Below are 23122 nucleotides of genomic sequence, written 5' to 3'. Positions count from 1 at the left end.
TTCAACTAGATTGGCAATAATTTGAAGCACGCATCAATTTAATTAATTTGATGCGCGCATCAAATAAATTATTGCAACCAATAATGGAACTGAGGTGCGCATCGGTTTATTTGATAAGAGCAATAGTTGAGTTGATACGTGCATCAGTTGAATTATTGCGCGCAAGGATTAAATTGATGATATCTTCAATTGATTCAAGATATCATTTGAGTTTATGATGATTTGGCGCGTCATACAGGTCCTTCGGATGAGACCGCAAAAAACCGAGGTCCCGTGTCACAGCAGGTGTGGCACGATAAAGATCCCTCCCTGCTCAAAGACCGTAAGCGCCGAGTATAGGCGTAAATTTTGAGCCCTCGCCGGCAATGGTGACGTCTTCGTGTTGGTGAAAAATTCTCGAAAGGGACATTAAACAATACTATGTTGAAGTGGAGGTCCAAAAACGAAAGCCAAGAAGTAACTCCTAAATCTTCTGAAGCAAAGAATCTTCCAACAGTGTGGCAGCACAGACTGACGTAATATACACACTCAATCATGCAACCTTCTTATAAGACAAGCGGAAATGTTCTTTTACAGTGTATAATTTTTGTCCATACAAAGAATGTCACAATCACCAGGTGAGCATTTCAACAACCGCGGACCCCTTCATGTCGATTTAGGCGGACTTTATTTCCTATAATTTTCAATGTTTAGTCAAGAGGTCAACCTTACCGCTTTCATGTTGCATTTACCTTGCTCAGCGTTCATCAACGAATCGGTATTGCTCTAAGTACACTGCATATTTTGCACATGCCCCAACTGTATATTTCGGTACCAGCTACAATGAGTGGGTTGTTTTTTTTTTTTTTAATATTTTGAAAATCCTCCAAGGGGTATATCAAAGGATTACCCACAATGACGCAGTGTATTTGCCGATACTGTAAATTCGATGACATAAATATGCATAGCAGTGATTTGAGGAAAAAGCAGCCGACATTCCCAGCACTAACGTTAACGCGCTAATTTCCAATTTCAGAGTATCGCAGTATTTCCTGAATTATTTTTCATGATTGACATTTTTTTGTGTGTGTTTTGAAGAATGGTGAAATAATGAATTTTTTTTTTATATATGTATGTACCTATGTATAAGGTGAATTAGTTTAATTCATCATATGCCTATAACCTTCTAATAGCATGGCAAAGATTTGTAGAAGCAAAATTCTTCGTAACATATTGAGATTGACTTTTAAGTTTGTTCAAATCATGGCCCCCGGGGGTAGAATGGGACCACAAAGGGGGATCAAAGTTTTACATACAAATATATAGGGAAAAACTTTAAAAATCTTCTTCTCAAGAACCACTAAGCCAGAAAAACTGAGATTTACATGAAAGCTTCCTGACATAATGCAGATTCAAGTTTGTTCAAATCATGGGCCCCGGGGGTTGGATGGGGCCACAGTAGGGGATCAAAGTTTTACATACAAATATATAGGAAAATCTTCTTCTCAAGAACCACTGAGCCAGAAAAGCTGATATTTACAAGAAAACTTTCTGACATAGTGCAGATTCAAGTTTGTTCAAATCATGGCTCCAGGGGGGTAGGATGGTGCCACAAGTGGGGGGGGGGGTCAAAGTTTTACATACAAATATAGGAAAAAGCTTTAAAAATCTTCTTCTCAAGAACCATTGGGCCAAAGAAATTGACATTTACATGAAAGCTTTCTGACTTAGTGTAGATTCAAGTTTGCAAAAATTGTGGCCTCCAGGGGTAGTTGGGGCCATAATAGGGACTAAGGTTTTACATGCAAATATATATGGAAAGTCTTCAGATATGGCCCAAGATGACTCAGGTGAGCGATGTGGCCCATGGGTCTCTTGTTTCAGTGTTGATATCAAGATATTTAAAATGTAACTTCAGCGAAAATAGAACAAGATCGAAAATAAAGTTATATACAGTATCGGAAATCGATTTGTACTATTTTTGGTGCACACACATTCATAAGTTGTTCATCAATGTGAATTAGATTAAATTCTGGACAACGAATAATAAGGTCTTTCTACAAATTGAACAGGGGTATTTTCAATCTGTAACATGTCTTCAAGAGCACTGCAGATCTGTTACAACTGGCTTAAAGTCTAATCTTGCTATATATCCCTATTGTATGCACAAAACGCGGGGTTTTTTTTCAACGAATATTTTAGAAATAAAAATCTATGATTTTGACATCTATTCCCATACCGTGTCCCTGCATTAGACTTGATTGTTTGGAAAAGTGAAGACACATACATCAAAATTGTCTGTACAAAATTTAGACTTAATCGTTTTAAAAAGCGAAGATAGATCAAAATTATGTGTACAATATTCAGGATTAATTGTTTTATAAAGCGGAGACACCTCAAAATTTTGTGTACATGACTTAGGAAAAGGTAACGCTAATGCTTGTTTAATCGAAATGTTGATAAAAAAAAAAAGTGGAAATAAAAATATGTAAATTTTAGTAGCTGTTGTATAAAAGTCAACACTGCATACTTTTATACTCTTTAATATATATCTGGCATTGCCAACTTTAAACAGAATGCACACTGGAGTGGTCAATCGGGCTGTATAATCCACGTCATGGCACTTCAATGTTTGTGACTGTTATTGGGCAACGATTTATTGGTTGTGATCTACTTGTTCCGGGTCACTAAAAGTTTATAATTCGGATTAACGATTCTGCTGTTTGATCCAGCTATTACACATAATAAACTTTCTTCGTAATGGAGTGGAAACACCCATTGATTGTATGTTGGATGCATTTTCTTTAGTTATTTGGGGATAGATTTTGTGTTTAATGACTTTCCGACAGACATTATGACTTCTATGAACGATGCCACGAGAACATTGAAACATACGTCACAAAGTTCAAGAGGGGGAACAAAACAACAGACAAGAGGATCAGTAAGACCTGTTGAAAATGGAGTGAGTCAGTCAGATAATAGGCAGCAGAGCCAAAACAGACACAATCTGACAAACAGCCAGTCACGTCAAGGATCCAACCAGGACCAAAACCTCAACCAATCAAGACAAAGATCTCAACCTGAATCAAACCTCAACCAGTCAAGACAAAGATCTCAACCTGAACCAAACCTCAACCAGTCAAGACAAAGATCTCAACGTGGAGACTTTGACGATGACAATTACGGAAACAGAGACCAGTCTAGACAAAGAAGTCAACTCGACCATAGTCGACCAGATTATCCATCAAGGCAAAGAAGTCAGGATGGACAGAGGTCTGTTTTATTTACACAAAATAGAAACAGGTCTGTGATACAAAGCCCCGCCGGATGGAGTAATAGAGAGGACCCCATTCCACAACGGAGTTTATCCCAGCAGCTTGTGACACCAGCATCTCATCACCCATCTCATCCAATCAGAGCGTCAGCCCGGCCTTCACAAGTTTCACAGACTGCTGTGTCCAGACGATCAGCTCCTGGCAGTCAACAGACTGATAATGAAGATGAATATGATGACGACGAGGAAGAAGACGACTTTAGTGAAGATAACTCGTTTGTGGATTATTATCCGGAACATGCACCACCCCCTTCTGTGAAGCCAAAGGGACCAAGGGCAGAAACTGCTGACGACTATGAAACGTGCAGTTGTTTCCCAAAACGAAAGAATAAAAACATTCCGTCAATGCTTTATGAAAATATAACCTGTGTTCATACGGGATTAAAAGGTCAATCACATGCAGGTGTGTTTAAATTCGAGGATAACTGGATTGAAAGAGACGTTCGAACGGCCCAAGAACAAAAGGAGAACAAAAAGAAAAACAACAAAAAACAGAGGACAATCGACCGACCGAAGATGAAATATATGTATGGTTATCCCAAACCAGTCCTTCCAGCATTTTCAGATGAGGAGGATGATGATGGTGAAGATAGTGACCAAGAAGAATATGACGACGATGAAATGATATCTGACGATGAAGTGGATGTTGTATCCACAAGAAGTAAACTTCAGACACGATCTAGAAAATCAAATAGTAAATCGGAATCAAGAAACAAAAAGAAACAACAGAAAAAAGACGACAACGACACCGGGGTAGAGGAAATGGACGACGATGATTACGATGAGGATGAGGAGGACGAGGAACCACAGGGTATGGTTACTAGAGAGGAGGCGTATTATCCAGTGTTGCTGCCACAGATCGGTCACTCCCCGCCCCCATCCCGAGAAAGAACCCGCCACTCCGCAAGATCACAACCAGCTTTACCACCTCTCCCAGAGAGTCCGTTCATGACAACACAGAAAAAGAAAAAAACATCCATTAAACCAACACAGTCATTCAGTTCAGAGCAGAGGGAAGATCCGGTTACTAGAGAGAGTGGTAGACATTCGGCTCCAGACATCCGAAATTCACCATCACCACTACCTCAAAAACTTATAACGAAGACCAGGCGATTCCAAGGTGTTTACTATGATCCAGGTACGTTTCATCTCAATAAATATCACTAATGGTTCTCAAGTAGATTAATCTAGTAATGGTATATTGTAAACTACACGTAACTTCGGGTGTAAATATCTATTGTAGTCCGCAGAAGAGCGGTGCCGTACGATATTTCGTGGAACGGTCATCTTGAACAAAATGATGGCAGAATGTCCTCACGCATGCCTAGTCGCATGAGGAGCGGAAGTCGTTACAGCAAGGCTGATATTCCGGAGGAGGAGGATTACTATGACGACGAAGGATACGAAGAATATCCAGGGACCTCTGGAAATCGATGAATTTACAAAACTTCACCAAGATGTAACACCCTATCAGAAGTTGTGTTGTATGATGAACGACTTCGTGCTTAAGTCCCTCCTGTGACCACCAAGTCCAACAGTCTTTGTATCCCGGGTGGACGCAGTGTTGGCGCCGAGTGTTGAACAGAAAGATAAGTTATCATCACAAATGGATACTTGTTGTCAAATCGGTAGATAGAAAACTGATGGTGCCATTCAGGATGTCCACAACTCATGATAAACCCAGGCCCGAACTCTGTTTGTAAACCTACATATGTTCCTTTTCTCACAAGTGTAGTAATCAAAAATATCCATTGAGTGGTTAACTCTTATTGAATCGGGATTAAATCACACAAATTGCCCTCTCGATTACAAGGTAACCCGAGTCCTGATCGTCGTGCATATAAATTCTTAGTTACTTTAAACCATTGAAAAACCCCAAATAGATTTGTTTGGTCTACATAATATCTATTCATGCTCATCGGAAAGGAAAAGAAATGCTTGAATAAAAGAGCTTTCACATAAACGGAACTGTCGTGAAGATCTCCTTTAAACTGAGGACTTTTAGTAGAATTTCTACTCTCTGAAGGGGTAGACCCTGTAGTTGTTAAATGTTTGATCAGTCTGTGTCACGATTTTTATAAACTCGGAGTAGTACTCTTTCATTTAGCGAGACGGAAAAGACCACTACAAAATAGAGGGTAAGATTTTTAAGAATTTCAAACTTCGTTGATTGTCTGAAGTATTGTATGGTATACGTTATCATCCCATTACCTAAACATGTACGTCGTTTATAAACACTCAACAAACCAGTGTTAATTTTCCTGTGTTATTTGCTGTATGTTCAAGTGTTAATAAATCAACAGTTATCGTTCTTTCTATGGGTTATTTTCTTTATATACTTCATGTTACATAATAAGAACTCCTTTATGAATATTACAGTGCGGAATATTGTATAATTAATATGTACGTACAGCATATTCTATGGGAAAAGGCTTCCACATACATGTACAATGTATATTGATTATCGTGGATATGTACGTGTACTCAGAAAATAAGGGAAAGTATGTTGAAATCATTCAAGGCAAATGCATTGTGCTCAACTTTGGCGGTAAAAACCAATGACCACTACAATAAAATCAACCTAAAGCAACTTCACATAGCACAACCAAAGCAGTCCATGAACAGTAAAAGATCTTTGTCCAAAGGTGTTTGCTACTTGGGCAAGAAAAATAAAGGAGTGGATCTAGGTTTTTAAAGTAAGATACAATTTGATATATACTTTTATATGTCAAGCATAAATGTAAGACAAAATTCATTCAATAACCCTAAATCACATTATCATTGTCAGGAGAACTACTACAAAGATCAAACTTGTATCACTGACAAATCTGTAATGTTGACTAATCTATAATGCCGACATATTCTATGAAGAGGACGTAAATCCCTCGCTCCTCTAACTCATATCTGGCCAAACTCAACTCACATGCACTGAGACGGATTAACACATAGCTCTGACATAAAGTATATAAACTTAAGATGGTATCTGTGTTCCTCCCCTCATCCCCATTGCTGAATTATCTGTATGTATTATCTATATAATATTCTTCTGATGATAAAGCAGGAGATTCTTCTACCTCTTTGCCAACATCCCTCCATTTTTTTGAAGATCAAGTGACTTGTAGCGGAAGTTAAATGGTAATGTTGGTCTAGGTTACCTCAGTGCGAGATGGTTATCTCCCCTCTTCATGTCCACTTACCAGAAGTTGAAAATCGTTTACTTTACGTGAAGTAATGGGTTGCCAATAGTTTGTTCAGAAAGATCGCCACTTAATAAATGTATAAAATGTATCGTAATATTTCATATCGGATCAAGGGCATGCTAAATTAAGTCTGACTACAGATTTGCTATCCCTGTAATGTTGAGCTAACACTATATAAAATGTTTATCTTTCATGTAATTGTGCAGAATTTGATATCTTTGTAAGCATGTTATTTTGCATTTTTACATCACTTCCTAATTTGTCGCCCCTCTTTTTGTAATGCAAATTTATATAGTGATTTGAAATAGTTCCTAGTTGAAAATTATCAAAAGGGGACAGCCATTTTGTGGTCTCTATAAATACGTTAGCACAGCAGATTTTTAGAAGTTGAGGACAAAAGTAAATTCAATATCAGTTGAATTGCAAATAATAAACAATGCTAGTACATGTATACATATGCTTAGATCTGTACTTTTTCTTAGAGCTGCGCAATAATACATAATCCCCATTTTCACGATGCCCACTTTAGCTCCACACCAGCCTTCACTACTCATTTAACTAAACTGTGACAAAATAATATTTCAGGTTCTCGAACGTTCTAGCGACCATATTTCGTAATCTGCATGAAAAGACACTTGCTACCATTTTTACGATTTTTGATAAAATCTGGGCATATTTGAAAGTTCCTTACTATAGAGTGTGAAAAGAGTTCAAGCGAGTACAGAGTGTCTTTATAAGGGAAACCTCTGAGAACAAATACCCAGTTAATATTCAGTTTGTAATGTTGTTATTTTTACATGTTTTGGCTATTCATTCACATTTGGAACATAATTAATTTATAACAGAGAGCTTCGACTGTTCGTAGCAATGAAGTCTATAGTGTATGCTTTCAACATACATGTAGCTTGAAATTTATTTTATTGTGTAAAGCAGGATTTAATTACTACACAAAATGCATCATTTGAGTAGTCTCCGATAAGGAAAATGGGATTCACCTTCAAGAAAGCATGTTTGAAATCATATCTTTAAAATGCGTTGAAAAAGAAAGATTCAAACAATTTAACATCTAATCTCCTGGCATGTAAAGAGCTTTTTTTTTGGGAAAGCAAAGGAGTGAAATTTTTGACAAGGTGCTTTGAAAGACTACATAGAGAGCCATTTTTCATGTCTGACTCTTATCTCTAAACCTTGAGCTAGCCAAGCTCTATAAGCAAGAAGGCATAATATTTACAAATTCAAGATTTGTGTAATGGACATATTACATGAAGAATAATGATATTTCACATACTTGCTAAAATTCTTTGGATTTTATATGAAAACATGCTTCAAGATTCTTTGAATGATAAATACATACTTTATGAAATATTCTCTTTTCTAAACTGTATTTCTTCGAACAATGAAATAGAAACAAGAATTAGTAAGTAAGTTATTCTATTGCTACAGTAGATTTTGTATTGCTTTGGTTCGACTTCATCTTCTACAAGGTCCATCGGTTCACATCCACCAGCGTTTGCACGTAATCCATGAAACCTGACAGAACTCTTTGTCAGCTTTTATTTCTTTTCTTCTCGAAAGTATGAAATAGAGTTATTTTTTATATAGATACAGCACAACTTAATGTACTCTACATAATCGAATGAAACGAACGCTCCAGCCATCTTATGACTGTGTCTGCTTTAAACGCTGTTCATAAGACAATTAAGAGAGTTGTGGATCTCCTGCAGACCCTCAGACGAAAGACTCCCTCGCAGACATAAAAATAAATCTATTGCTAATTGAACGATATACCTCTACAAAAGAACCTGTTGCATGTACTCATTTTAATAGTATAAATAAATGTCAGAAAGTTATATCTTAAAAATTGTGCTGGCACGGAAGCTTTAGGATTTTCATTAATCCTGATTTTAAAAATATGAAACTGTATTTAAAAAAACCCCAGAGGAAATCATTTTCATATTTGCTTCTACTACTTTAAGACAGGAAAATATGTGTGTCGACTTTCAATATCAGACAAATTCAGTGCCTTGTCTTTCGGATAACAGTCTTGGTGCAGATGTTTGGAAAAAAAGAGAGCAACTTTGCCATAATTTTTCGAGGAATATTACACTCTTGAGACTCTTTTGTGTTGACGCTAAGTCGGTTGTTCTATACCCGCCATGGAGACTGAACGCACTCCAAACAAACCGTGCTTCCATCAAAAACTCACCAAGAATGTATTAATGTAAATACACACAGATCGTCAAAAAGCCTCTTTGCTATTTAAGACAGCCATTTCCCTGTTCTTATAAACAGTTTATGTTATATTTTATTTATGGAACTCTCGTCTCATGGAAGCCCAATTTGACCCCTAACCTCTGACGAGTGAAAATGAAGATGGTTTACGCAAACCGTCAAAAGGACACACGAAGCTCTTAATTTTTTGGTTTGGTGAAACATATTTTTCGAATTTTCTACTAATGTTTCACTCATTTTAACATTGAGATTCCAGTAAATTTTCTGCCTCCGGTGCTTTCTGTGACGTCATGAAGCGAGATTTGTCTACCAGTTGGAGACAGAAGTTCGTGCAAATGTTTTATTTCCTTGGAATCGTGTGATAGATAAACAGATAATCTATTATATAGCCATAAAACAATATTCTAGATGGGTGTATTTTACCTGCGGTGATAGTTTTGGCAGGTAAATCTCAAGAATAATAGATCGTTAATAGAGAAACAGCGGACAAGATCAGTTGCTTTCAATGCCCGTTACCCTTGTGCTTATTAACCTTTGGCCAACATAATTAGTAACGGATACTGTTGTTTTTCGATAAGAACAAAATCCAAGGACACTCCATCATGTAAAACGCGTGCTGTCAACTATGATACAAACTAGTTTTTGACATACTGAACATTTTGTGAAGTAGCAGATGCATCCAGTTAGTCATATTGGTGTCGTTCTAAGGAGGACAAGTTTTTAAGCTAGAGAACACGTGATTACTTTCCAGTCCTTACAGTTCAAGTTAAAAATAATATAAAAAACCAGCCTTGCATAAACACACTGCCACTTCAAACTTTCATACATAACCGACCGCCTCCTGTCGTCCAGTAATGATTTATGGTTTTGCTTTCAACAATACTTTAATACGTGGAGTCTACCATGAATAAAATCGGACAAGAGACTATCTAGCATATGTAATGCCAGTTCCAGCCCCATCTTGTGTCTTGAATCATGTTTATTGTTTAACAGCTGGATGTAAGTGTTGCCAGTGACCAATATCACGAATTTGGCAAGCCGAGAGTAGATCGTTGTCATAAGTCCAAGGCCAACTACGTAACCCTGCCAGGGCGCTAATAATAGTTAGCCACAAAATATGGTGTCGTAGATTCGGAATCTCCCCCAAACATAAAAAAAAAATTGTCTTTCATTACAATAATGTAGCTCTATTGTAAACGTTTTACATATTGTGCAAATACTAGTACATGTATACATGGGCACGTGAAGTTAACGAACAGTGATCAATATCGCAAATCCTTTAAAGGATACAAAATTTACGAGGAGGGCAAACACGGACCCCTGGACATACCAGGGGTGGAACCAGGTACCTAGGAGGAGCAAGCATCCCCTGTTGACCGATCACACCCGCCGTGCGCCTTACATCTTGATAAGGTAAACGAAGTAATCCGTAGTCAATCAGTATGTAAAGAACGGTCTAACAATTTGTATGAAACACGTGTCATACAAATAGCACATAATGTAATATCCCACCTCTACGTGGAATTACAACAGATTTATAACTAAAATAAAAGAAACTGCAATGAGATTTCTGGGATCCTCTTTATTTCGATCTACCCGTACTTAAAACGATCAAGTGAAGGCACGGACAAGTATACTTTTATCATGATCCAACACTTTTATACAAAAATAAAAATCAAAGACTGAAACATAATCACATTGTTAATCAACAGACTACAATGACGTCATCGCTAGGAAATAATTCGTAACAATGTGCGACTACGTTTTTGTGTGAAAAAGCCGTTTTAGAATGCTGAACAAGATATCATTTCACCTGGTCCGACACCTAATACTAAGTGTTTAGTGCCAGAATATGGACTATCACTAATACATAGAAAATTTACATCATTGTAACGAAACTTATAATAAAAAAATCTCCGTATGTACATAAGAAGCATAAAAATGGAAATGCATATTCTAACAAATAAATAATGAGTAATGGAAATGAGTGAAACGGGGTCTATTTACAACGTCCTTTCTGACAACAAAGTAAAAGTACGCGCAATTATTATTGCTGAATCATATATACATACATGTATAAAGAAATGTTCTCAGTTATGTGTCACTGGCAGTGAGAATAATCATCTCGGACATTCTCGATCACTTCGAGATTTCGTCTAAGTCTTCCATGAAATAAGTAACATCACCTTTTTTCAGCCAACATCAGCGTTTCCATTCTGAATTTGGCTGTTATCACAATATGTATGTTAAACTCCAAAGAATTTCCCTTCTTTGAGTATTATATAATGTTGCCCTATGTCTTTTCATGAATTTTAACAGTCTCTTCATGAAAACCTTCCACAACAATATTGACTAGCAATCACGTATCTCCGACTAAGCACCTCTGAGAAAGGTTTTGAGCATAGGCCTTAACCAATGAACATTACACATTGTTCTCCGACGAGATGTCGTCTGCGGGTCGAACAGACATCTCAACCGACTTTAAGGACGAATGCATATTGATGCTGTTCCAGTGAATGCCGTCACGGTTAAAGAAGTTAATGTGTCTACCCTGGGGGTAGTATTGTCCGTTCAGGTTGGAGTCATAGCAATCAGAATACCACCATCCTCCCCTGTAATGGCGGGCGCAGTTGTTGTAGCCTCGTCTGTCGTTGTCACGGTCGTGCGTACTGAACATGTTTCCGTTGTGATTGTCTCGCACTGACGTCATCGAATCTCCGGAGTTGCCGCTGTAACCGCGTACGTGTAATTTGTAATTTTCGGACTCGTTGTCAATCCGGAAGTAGTTGTATACTGCATAATATTTCTTGCCATTAAAATCTTCCATATCAATGCGTAACTGGAAAGGTCCTGAAAAAAAAGAACCACAATACATGTAAATTTAACCTGGTTTTTTTTTCAAAGCCTTTGGATGAAATGACTGTTTTCAAAAACTTTTTTTTTATTATCATATGTAATATAAAGAACACAATTTTTCAAAACAATAAGCTTAATAATCGGGTGAACTGACTTGGGTTGTTTTATTGGGTACGTATGAAGGACGATAGCCTCATATCAACAACATGGGGCCCTAGACCAAATTCAGCTCCGATAAGTCGAAAAGTTATCAATCTTCCTTTCAATAGAATGCTTTACAATGTGTTGGTATGTTATAATACTGATAAACTAACTTTGTATACTTTCAATCTGTCATTCATCAGCAGAACCAGGGGGTTTTACTTCACAAAAGACATCTGACATCAATATTTTGGTCCACTAAATGGAAGACTAGTTAAGTAACTACGGGTATGAGGAGTTAGGATGCCTGCTACATTACACTAAATCCTGAAATTACTGGACCAAACCTAATGGATATTTTTCTATTATTTCAGGATAGTGTGTAACACCATTTTCGGACATTATGGCGTCGCCAATGCGTCGACCATTACCTGCCCATTTACCAAGACAAAAAGGTCAACCGGCGAGGATAGAGCTGAATGTTCTACGATTGGACGAAGATGGAAACAGTGTTTACGACGAGGACTTTGACCCTACGGTATGTCACTGTTTTCCCACAACCAGCAGTCTGCATATTCCGTCCATGCTCTATGATCATATAAACTGTCCTCACCACAACACAAAACACATCCAACCTGCTCAGGCCCAAGTGTTTGCCTATCCATGGACGGCACTGACCAATAAACAACGACAACGAAGACAGAAATCGCCCGATGCCGATTCTCTTGCTTCGGGGAAACTGAGCATCATCGAAGAAGAACCACAGACACCTGTTGTTATAAGAACTGCACCTCCCTTTGCAAACCCGTCACAGTTTAATGAGGACAAAGGCGAACCACCGTTCACTGCTCCCGCCTACTCCAGATGGGAAAGTCATGGCGGAAGAAATATGCAACGATCCCAAAGTGTGCCGTCCCTAACCGGTTACCACCAACCGAGAACGCCCCAAAATTTTCATAACCCTCAAATAAGCACGCCTTACGTTACCAACTACAAACGACGACCGGTTTCAATTCAGGATAGGTATTTTGATGGCCGCTACATAGACCCAAGTAAGTTATTTTGTCGTATGAATACTGAATAGTACTATTGGTAGATCTGAAGATTAAACTAATTCCAGCTCATTGTGTAATTTACCCACTTGCTCTTTCAGAGGACGGGCAAATTTACAAGTATAACGTGAAATACGGCAAAAAAGAGATCGAAGCTAATCGCAGACAAGACAGTGCCATTAGGGAGGAACCGGAAGAATACAACTAATATCCAAGTGAATTCTGGCGACTTGCATCCATATACTAAGTAACTGAAGATCTTTTGTCTTTCAAATGCATTGTATATAGAATGTAATGCAGTTGTATATACTTAGATATTTATTGATTTGCATATATTATTGCATGTGTATTGTATATATGTATCGTATTTATTTTGAATGATAAATCACCTTGGTTAGTCAGTTCGTAGATCTTGTCATTCCCCATCCAAAATTCCCCGGAAAGGTCCCCGAATCCAGTTTTGTAATCTTGCCAGTTTCTGTAGAAATCCACTGAGCCGTCTTGACGTCTTTGAATCACGGTCCATCCTGAGGAAAATACGATTTACTTTAAAGTATACGCATTTAATACAAAAATTATAGAAAATCAATTTAAATGTTTTTGCTGTATCTGAATGATATGATATTGATGATATGAAGCTAACAGTGTAAGCACACACACACACACACTACAATATTAAAGTTTACCTCCTGTATTGTCAATCGGTTTGCAGACCACTTTGAATGGTTTCTTAGTTTTCTCTGGTTGTAACATAATATAATAATCGCCTTGGAAACGAAGTCCACCATGTTTGTACACGTCATGGCAATCTTTGAAAATAAGAATACAGAGAATTATAAACATAAGCTATGGTTGTTGTAAGTATACCGACAAAACAGATGCCTATGAGCACTGGGTGAACTCATAAAATTCGACCAAGATCTATATTGTTATGTCTTCATGGGATGACATTGCAGATCCTTGAGGAGGAAGCAGTTTTGTTTGTTTCTGGAAAACACGATAGGTGCCAGCGGAATTCGAACATTTATCAGTATAAAAACAACTGCCGCCCTGTGTAAGGGTCTTCGATCTTAGGACATAATATTTCAGGACCTCGGCCAAGGGTCAAACACAGCACGTGTCCTTCGTTATCGAATACTTATACATGTACATGTACTGAGATTTCTTTAAAAAATAATATGAGAAATGAGATTTTCCGGTACATTTCAGATAGCCAGATGATGTAAGCGCATTTTTGTATATCCTCTACTAAATGTTTTCTTGTGAACGAAAAGATCGAGGAAAGCGACTCTGACTCATTTCAAGATTTCACCTTCATAATCAAAGTTTAATTAGATCGTGTCTTTGAAGTTTAACTCGCCGACAACAAGGGGTTCATGGTTCATGTGAGAGATCGAGCAATGGTTTGAGGGTGTGTGGTATATAAATGTACTCTAAACAACACTCTAAGAGGTCTAGCATAGAAATCCACAGATTAAAACATCATCACACAATTGACCTCGAGGAGGAGATAAGCCGTGTTTGATGAGTTTAAACTGAAGTCAATTATATCGGGAGGTAACCCATCCTCTTTCATTTTCTAAAAGAAGACAGAAAAATCACCAAACTATACTCATAACAGACTTACAGCAGTTTACACATAACAGACTTACAGCAGTTTACACATAACAGACTTACAGCAGTTTACACATAACAGACTTACAGCAGTTTACACATACAAATTACAGATGGATATACTCATAACAGACTTACAGCAGTTTACACATACAAATTACAGATGGATATACTCATAACAGACTTACAGCAGTTTACACATACAAATTACAGATGGATATACTCATAACAGACTTACAGCAGTTTACACATACAAATTACAGATGGATATACTCATAACAGACTTACAGCAGTTTACACATACAAATTACAGGTGGATATACTCATAACAGACTTACAGCAGTTTACACATACAAATTACAGATGGATATACTCATAACAGACTTACAGCAGTTTACACATACAAATTACAGATGGATATACTCATAACAGACTTACAGCAGTTTACACATACAAATTATAGATGGATATACTCATAACAGACTTACAGCAGTTTACACATACAATTACTGATGGATATCATCACGAATTGTCGTTGTATTTTTGAAGAGGTTTGTTTTGGTTTTGGAGAATAAATCTAATGACGTCACGTGGGTATGCTGAAAGTGGCTTGCACTTCTGACGAAGAGCAAAAGAATTCACACATTATAGATCGTCTGTAGATGTTGTAGAAAATTGTTTGTAGTCGGTAAAAATTCAGGGCATTTGTTTTATCTTTACGGAATATTGATACCTCAAGTGCTAGATCTCTGGCATTTAGCATCATTAGCAGTACGACATCGCGCTCTAGAAACGTCATATTTTTATGCAATCACCGCTGCTTTCAGACAGGCAGACCATTTGGACAAATGAACTATATCAGATTTTGTTCATCCATCAAAATTTATGCTCAGAGCTTTTTGCTGCTAGATTGTACAAAGCATCAGATAAAAGGGTTGATGCCCTAAAGTAATGTAAATACGCAGAAATACATTTTTTTCTTAAATCTTTAACGTATTACAGAATTAACATTTTATCGTTATTTTATTTGGTCTTTAATTAAGTCTTTTTTGTGTTCAATATATATTAGTTGTGATTCTCCTTCACTTTGAACTTTTTTCAATAACTTACAAAAGTGGTAAGCAAGCTGGGATCGATGTTAGCAAAGGTTATTAGAGCCAAGTTCGTTATCTTAAGTATAGCGGAAACATACAAAGACTTTATATCAAATTATAGATTTAAAACAGTCAGTCAGTTTCAAATTTGATATTTCTAGGCTTTCTGCAATAGATTTTCCCCTAGAAAGTTTGCTCTGCGCAGGTGCGTTCTAGAGCCCCGAAAATCCTGTAATTTTACTAGTGATCTACTGTCAGTAAACAGTGGGTTGTCTTCTGAAGTGCCTTATGCATTTCAATTAAGTATCTTTCATATAAATCAGCTACAAGTTTACTTTCGAGATCTCAGACAAAATGTATAGTGATTAATCCTGTAAAGTGTATGCAAAATTGTTTTCAACCTAAACTCTTAAAGGCCTTCGACCCGCCCTATTCTTGAATGATCTTCAGGCGCTCTTAATCTTACAACTTTCAAGCTAGAAAGTGAATTCTGGGATCAAACAATCCGGAAAATATGGTTTACTAGCAATAATTATTATAATTATCACCGTATTGTGTTTTGCTAAGCTCTAACTTGTGGTGTCTCTTAGTTACTATGATCTTTTGGCAACGATATCACGAACCGATCACAAAACCAATTGGTATTATCGTTCTATTATGCATGCCTTTTTGACGTTAAATCATCTCGATTGCTAGATAATTTTCGACTTTCTTCACATCTGCTTGTCTCTTTTAAATCTTATCAACGAAAAAGACTTGTTTAAGAAATAACTTCAAAGTAAAGAGTTCCCCTGATCCATCGCTCCAGTTCTCTGTGCTGATTGATCAATTAGTTGTCGCTGTCTGTTTCCAATTGTAGGAAACAAATGATTCTGCCGAAAATCGACCAATAAAAGTGCGTTTTAGTAGTATGGAATTTTTTTTATAACCCCCCCCCCCCCCCATGATTCTTTTATATGCCCCAATATTTTTCAAATATTGTAACTTGTGTCAGTAAGGATTTTCCTCCTAAATTATTGCAATATTTTTAAATTGTTTCTTGATTGGAAATTAACGCGTACGTTACATATCTACGGTTATCAAGCAGGCGTCAGAAACTGTTTGATTGTAAAAGTAGAGATAGTGTGTGAGTAAAATTCTATGATTTCATTGAGTAGATTTAAACTTCTGTGTGTGATAACGATGGGGTTTGTTGTGTTCCCACCCTGTCCTTCCCAATCACCGATTTCTGTAAAAGATTACTCTAAAGAAATTTGTTATCTCCTACGTAGTGTCGACAAACAGAATGATTCAATCGCTGATCTCGTTAAAGAGATCCCAGTCCTGTCACAATGTAGCATTATTTATCTCGTGTTGACCTTATATTAAGCCATCACAGGTGTAAGACAGGGATGCATGATTTTCCATTGTCGTTTGGATTAAGTCGTTTCTGTGTCTCTATTACATGGTTTAAACTGATGATTGGATGCAAACAATGACTTCTGTGTCGACGAAATATAGGGTCAAGTTTCACGAATTGTTCACAACTTTACCCCGTCCATCGGTATCTTTTGATCTCACTGTACGGGTGAGTCATGGCAGATAGGCTTAAAGACCTGCCCGTCACCCGGTTTTCTTTCAAATTCGGATGTATCACGGTATTTAATCCACTGATTAGATGTATTTGATATAGGTGGTGTATATTCGCAATCTTTTACCAAACAAAGACAAGAACAAGACTCAAGATGCAGAACTTGATCTTTTGGAGAACATTGTCATTCAATACATTTCGTTTGTTTACGCTTTAAAAGACTCTTTCTCTCGTTACTTTGCAAATAAAGAGTAGTTACATATCCCTGACTACATGCAGTCTGCACAAAGGAGTATTCTCAGATAGTTACAGAGAATAAAGAAAGAAAAAAGAAATTGTTATTCTCACCTGAAATGGAAATTTCTTATGAAAGATTTTTTTTTAAAAAAAAATATCACCTTCATAATTTTAATAATAACCGAGAATCTAAGAAAGTTTGAAAGTTCAACATTATAAAGCATAGTCTTTAGAAATCAAAAGAAATTATGAAACCAGACAAAGTTTTTTTTTCAGTAGGGGTTGTACAGTTTATGTGGACGAACTATTCCAAAAATGCCAGCTAGCCAACAATCGCAGGAATTGGACCAAAATCTACATGATAATGGAGTTGACTTTACAAAATCATATCTTGCAGAATAAATACTTTTGGAATGCGAAAACTTGTGAAGATTGAGGAAATATCGCACCAACAGTGCAAAGGTTCAATGGGAAAGTTAATGCGAAACATTACACATATAGATTTAGAAAAGAGTTTCTGCTGACTTTCCCCGAGTAGGTAAAAGAAGATTAATAGGAATCAAATTTCCCAAAAATTAAGCGATTTCCAATATGCTTTCCAGGCATGCTTCCCGTGTTCAGCATTTCACGCTAAATCCTTGTGTCGATCTTTTTGAGTAGATCTGTATGAATTCCTTCGAAAGTAAAAAGCCAAACAGAGGATAAAGAGAAATATTTCAAATAGGTTTTTTAAATAGATTTTTCAATAGGATTGCAAACACTAATTCAACAAACAAATATTGGCGTTTTTGTGCCAGCTGTTTAGCTGACCATTTATCTCTTTGGGTACCTGCTGAACCCCAAAACTGAGCCACGGAGGCTAATTCTGCGGTTTGTATTAAGAGACTACATAATGAAATGATTGTTTGTGATAGATAGTCGACTCTATTCACTGCATAGGTAGACGTCTTTTCCGCGCTCTCTAAACAAGATCTCTGATATATTAATTAACACCGGGACGACCTAATCATTTGTCAGTAATAACACTCTAGAGTGTACGAATGGGCAAGTCAACAAACCACAAAAATTACACGTAAACAACCCGGTTGAAAAGAAAAGAAAATTCTATGAAGTTTTGCGACTCGTCTTTTCGGTCTTTCAGTTTCAATTTACAATGTAGTTTGTTGAACAGCTTTGGCCAATTTTCCTTACGGTGTTTCTGTCCGCCAGCTAAATTTGCAGCACTGTCTGTTTTGAATTAATCCCATCATTAAGAAGCATAACCGCAGACTGGGATGTGAACTTTCTAGGTCACCACATGCTTTTTTGAAGAACCACCTAATCCTTGACATGCTACTCCGACTGAATTATCCCCAATAGATCAGAACCTTCACCAAAGGGATTCCAAAATTTAACGAAACAAACAAAAAATCTGCATGATTTACATATCTATCTACACTATGGAGAAATTGCAGTCCTTGCAAAGATGAAGGTATTTCAATCTACATTTTGTACATATCGATATCTCTTCCTGTAAAATTTGAAAAACAAAAACTTTTTTTACTCCAAACTAGGTGGGCACGAGATTGTGTAGATATCTAAGAATTCCGGGATTAACTTGTAGCGTTGATGGCAGTTCGGTCGGTTACGAGTAGAACTCGCATAATAATTCGCGTTAATCTCTCTGCTCTGCAGAGACTTTATGGGTTGATAAACAGAGTCAGCCTGCACACCGAATTACTCACTTTCGTTAGAGGCAGTTATTGATGCATTGCACTATGATTAAAACTACTGACATTTTAAGATTTTTGAATATTATGTTGCGGTTTTTCAGATGGTGTCAAACAAAAGGGCCAATTTGATATCTGTCAATGATTTATTTGCTTATTTTTTTTAACGATATTGCCAATTTTTCTCAGAACTTTTTGCCCACGCACTCCTCTAAAATGTTTAAATTAATAATATAGGATGATTTTGAATACCCATATTACCTTTCTTGTATCACACCGAGCCTCAGGAACCCGCGTATATCTACGTATGCTCTGTGAAATACCACACACCTGCTATTTACTGTTTATTTCTAACCAATGGTATAGGAGTAACTGGCGAATTATTGTATTCTAAATACACTGCAGTATTATAAGTAAACATCTAGTCAAACTGTCACATCATATTGCTAAATGTTGAGGTCGAGTATATTGACGACATCGAATTTAGTGACAACGATGGTGATTTGGCATCATCGTTGTCACTAAAATACGAAAATGTAAGTGTTTGATTAATCAAAATATCAAAACAAAAACAAACAATAAAAAACTTACGTCTAGGGAATGCCCTAGTTGGAGCAGAAGTGGTTTTGAGTACCTCTGGAGCAATAGTTTTGATCGGTGCCGTTGTCGTTAGCATTGTCGTCGCAACGTGTTGTATGGCTATGGACGGTGCAAGGTTTCCTAGTCTTCCTATCACTTGTGTTAAATTTCTAACGATGTTTTCTAGAAGTCCAAAATGATTGTTTAAGTTGTCCATGCTTTTTTTCTGAGCACGAATTTGATCTTTAAGTCTTTGCAGAGTTTCCGTCTCCGAGTTCAAGGCATTTTTTGTTTGGATGACCTCCCTTAAACGCCCCATTTTGGTGTCTAAGTCTCTGTAGGAGCCCGTGGAATTAAGGACCCGGTCAGGGGCAGACATATGAAGCATAAGATTTTTTTCTAGTGACTTGAACTTAGAATCAAGGTTTGTGGAAAGTTGCTTGTACCATTTTCGACACTTACATCCTTTTGAACGCTGTGATTTTGCCTTATTTGAATCCACTAAAACAATGACATAAACCAAAGAAAACACGTAAAAGAGGTTGTTTAGATTCATTTTGAATCAACAGCTGCGTCCAATTGAAATAAATACTATAAATTCCAATCCCCAAAACACAGAAGAAAATCTAACGTCTTCTCTTGTGTGCGTTTTCCTGAATGAAGAAAATTTTTACAATTGGTATTCATTCAAGGCACATTCCGTTATAAATCACGTCCTTGTCGCGGGGACGAAATGGATATCATGTATCTTGCTCCATGTCAGGTATCGGGTATACCAACTCTAATCAGCTGATTTATTCACTGCGGGTCTGTGACGACTGAAGAAACACGGGCACTCGCCAGTCTGTAAATAGAAAACATAGAGAATCAGCAGGCACGGCTCGCCGGCAGAGGGCGGTCGTAAAACCCGCCAACTGTTCATACAATCTATTGTTCGTTGTCAATAAGCCCTACCCCGGCCGCTGTCTGAACCGTCAACAAGAGATAGTTACTTTACTTTTCTCGTCTTGCTACACCTGTAATCCGTTCTAAACCGTTTCGTGCCGAATATGGGTTCATCCCCAAATATTGATTTCACTGGCTATTGTCAATATTCAACATATTAGTTTTTCTGCCTCCATTTTAACCCCATTTTAACACATTAGGATAAGTTCAACTAGTGAAGTAAAGCGAAGAGCACGGATGAATTTGGCAAAAGGACGCATATATTAGGTTGTAAAAACAGTTATTTTTGGGATATTTTATTAGCTTAATTTCGCCAATTTGTATAACAGAAAGAAGATTTTATCAACCTCATACAGCTGTTAAATTTTTAGGCTTGCAGTTAATGTTTGCTATTCAATTTAAACTTGAAACATAAATAAATAATACCGAGATTTAAACATAATCAATGGAAAATGAAACACTTGGGTTTGGTTTCTATGTAGGCCAGGGAATCAAGCTTTATCAAAACCTTTGTCCAAAGTCAATATTATCTAAAAATCTCAGACAAGCAATGACAATAAAAGTCGAATTTCATTCCTTTTTTCGACTTGTTTCAAATGTTCTATACAAAACTGTGTTATCCAATTTTTGACAGTACATATCAAAATGAAGATGTAATTTCAGCCTTTACTATATACTACATAAGTACCTGTAAACAAAACGAACTTAATGTTTATTAATGGCTAAATTTTCTCTGCAATCAATTGTCCTGAACAGAATTACGCTGGTTGTGGAGTAAGCCCGGAGCGAAATACACGGGTCATTAGTTTAAATTATTCGCCCCACCGCTTGACAGTCGAGCTCCCCGACACCCCGTGTGCCACCGCGGGTGTATAAAAAGTCATAAATAACCAATACAATTTGTAAAAGCGTCTGACTGTCAATATACTATCTTATTCATCGAGGAAAATGATATAAAGTGTCAGAGTTAATTACGTTTAACAATTTCTTGCCATAATCTATTACCATCGGGATAAGCATCGTTTTCACAATTATAGACGAACACGCTACAACGTTTTCATTTGAAATGATGTTACAACTGTGTATTCAAAGAAGAAAAAATGGTAGGTAAGATTTAAAATAATAATTTTTTTTTTCCAAAATCTTACCCAAAAAATACTCTCTAAACAAAAGCGATAAAACCCTCACAGAATGCAAGAATACATCTAATCGTTCGCACATCTTGAACATGTCCGGAAATTTATGTCCAGAGGCGCAACTTTTAAAGCCTTGAAATTATTGAACATCCTTACCTTATATTCTTGAAGAAGAAAAACATCCAAAATAGAAGCGCAAGAAGGCCAAAAGAAAAAGAAAAAAAAAACTCAGAGAGTTCGATCACAGAAAACTAGCTCCGCGCGTACACGACAAACATCTATTAGCGGAATTGAATTCACTAGATATATACTGGTCTACAAACAACCTCGCTCGTAGTCGTCGTAAGAGATGAGAATGTTTTCTCTGACTCACGTACTTATAATATGGTTTGCGGTTACAAAAACTGGGCGCCTATCGATATTGCACCAACCATTCGCCTTGTAACGAGATACCGGCCCTTCTTTTTCTTGTGTGGATGAAGCTCTCATTCTTTAATTAATGAAAATGGAGGATTAATTAAGAATAATAAGATTAGATAATTCTGCTTTTACGCTGAGAAGTTAGAGTGTGATGATTTGTGGGATTTCTCATTAAAAGTGTGCGTTTTACCACGTCAATTAATGAACGACTGATAGAACTGCGGGGTACCACCGTGGTACAATGGGAGTCAAACGCACCGTTACTATCAGGCTACTTCGCGGCAGGCTACTTTCACTCAATTATGACCAATTAAAAATATACATGTTCCGTGAAAATGTATGGAATAATAATGCTCGCCATATACAGCCTCAGTATTGTCTCATGATAAAATATAGCAAAACATTTCGTCTTTTCCGTCAGTGACTAATAAATAATATAAAGTATACCCACACACGACGGGTCTTTTAATTTCAAATAAAGTATGCAGTCCGTAAATTCACAATGCGACGCGTGAGATAAGTGAATTACTAATTTTAAAAAGTATATCACTTACCAAGTATTTTGTCCTTTGTGTACAGTTTTTTTTTTACCCACCAGATTTAAGGGTTTCAGTACTCGACAAATATGTCGTTCCGTTGCATAAGTCTCCGAAATACTCAAAATTGTGCAACCAGAAACACTTCGATAATGTTTGGAATTCTTTGAGAACAATGGACACAATACCAAAAGAATGAGCTAATTGCAACAGGTCGATGATAACATCGTTCCCTGATCTGTAATGTCTATCAAAATAACGGCCACTTTGTGTATGTCGATCTAGTGTCATATGCTTCGCTTCTTTCTCAAGCGGTGGCTTTTTGTCAGTTTGACTTGAAATTAAGATATGCAGTGCGATAGTCAAATTCAATGACAATTTTTCCCCAAGTTAAAAACAATTCTGAAACTCTCAAGACAAATCGTGATATTCTGCCATTTTTTCAAGCATTGAGTGTACCCTTTCTTTGTTATTGTATGTTGTCCTGG

The 23122-nt window shown here is 37.0% G+C and overlaps 3 protein-coding genes across 3 annotated transcripts; 2 read left to right on the top strand and 1 right to left on the bottom strand.

Moving 5' to 3' along the window:
* Positions 1–2833: 2833 nt before the first annotated feature.
* LOC130046276 (glutamic acid-rich protein-like) lies at positions 2834–5625 on the top strand. Its single transcript, XM_048896068.2, has 2 exons — positions 2834–4451; positions 4557–5625. Exons 1-2 carry the CDS (start codon positions 2834–2836, stop codon positions 4748–4750), a joined length of 1812 nt encoding a protein of 603 aa, XP_048752025.2. The 3' UTR covers positions 4751–5625.
* LOC125663735 (uncharacterized) lies at positions 5317–13198 on the top strand. The gene is made up of 3 exons (XM_056153085.1): positions 5317–5451; positions 12117–12794; positions 12896–13198. The coding sequence occupies exons 2-3, from the start codon at positions 12146–12148 to the stop codon at positions 13000–13002; spliced, it is 756 nt and encodes a 251-aa protein (XP_056009060.1). The 5' UTR covers positions 5317–5451; positions 12117–12145; the 3' UTR covers positions 13003–13198.
* Positions 10308–22031, bottom strand: LOC125663736 (ficolin-1-like). The gene is made up of 5 exons (XM_048896069.2): positions 21835–22031; positions 19610–20441; positions 13481–13603; positions 13184–13321; positions 10308–11595 (listed from the first exon to the last, which is right to left on the bottom strand). Exons 2-5 carry the CDS (start codon positions 20151–20153, stop codon positions 11168–11170), a joined length of 1233 nt encoding a protein of 410 aa, XP_048752026.1. The 5' UTR covers positions 20154–20441; positions 21835–22031; the 3' UTR covers positions 10308–11167.
* Positions 22032–23122: the final 1091 nt, after the last annotated feature.

The sequence above is a fragment of the Ostrea edulis genome, chromosome 1, assembly GCF_947568905.1.
Source record: "Ostrea edulis chromosome 1, xbOstEdul1.1, whole genome shotgun sequence".
Taxonomy (NCBI): domain Eukaryota; kingdom Metazoa; phylum Mollusca; class Bivalvia; order Ostreida; family Ostreidae; genus Ostrea; species Ostrea edulis.
This window is presented reverse-complemented; position numbering and strand designations above follow the sequence as displayed.

Coding starts and splice junctions, on each gene's coding strand:
- LOC125663735 (XM_056153085.1), top strand. CDS start 12,146: ATGGCGTCGCCAATGCGTCGACCATTACCTGCCCATTTACCAAGACAA. Junction 12,795..12,895: donor TGGCCGCTACATAGACCCAA/GTAAGTTATTTT, acceptor TTGCTCTTTCAG/AGGACGGGCAAATTTACAAG.
- LOC130046276 (XM_048896068.2), top strand. CDS start 2,834: ATGACTTCTATGAACGATGCCACGAGAACATTGAAACATACGTCACAA. Junction 4,452..4,556: donor AGGTGTTTACTATGATCCAG/GTACGTTTCATC, acceptor TATCTATTGTAG/TCCGCAGAAGAGCGGTGCCG.
- LOC125663736 (XM_048896069.2), bottom strand. CDS start 20,153: ATGAATCTAAACAACCTCTTTTACGTGTTTTCTTTGGTTTATGTCATT. Junction 13,322..13,480: donor ACCGATTGACAATACAGGAG/GTAAACTTTAAT, acceptor TATTTTCCTCAG/GATGGACCGTGATTCAAAGA. Junction 11,596..13,183: donor CTACGAACTGACTAACCAAG/GTGATTTATCAT, acceptor CTTTTTTTTCAG/GACCTTTCCAGTTACGCATT.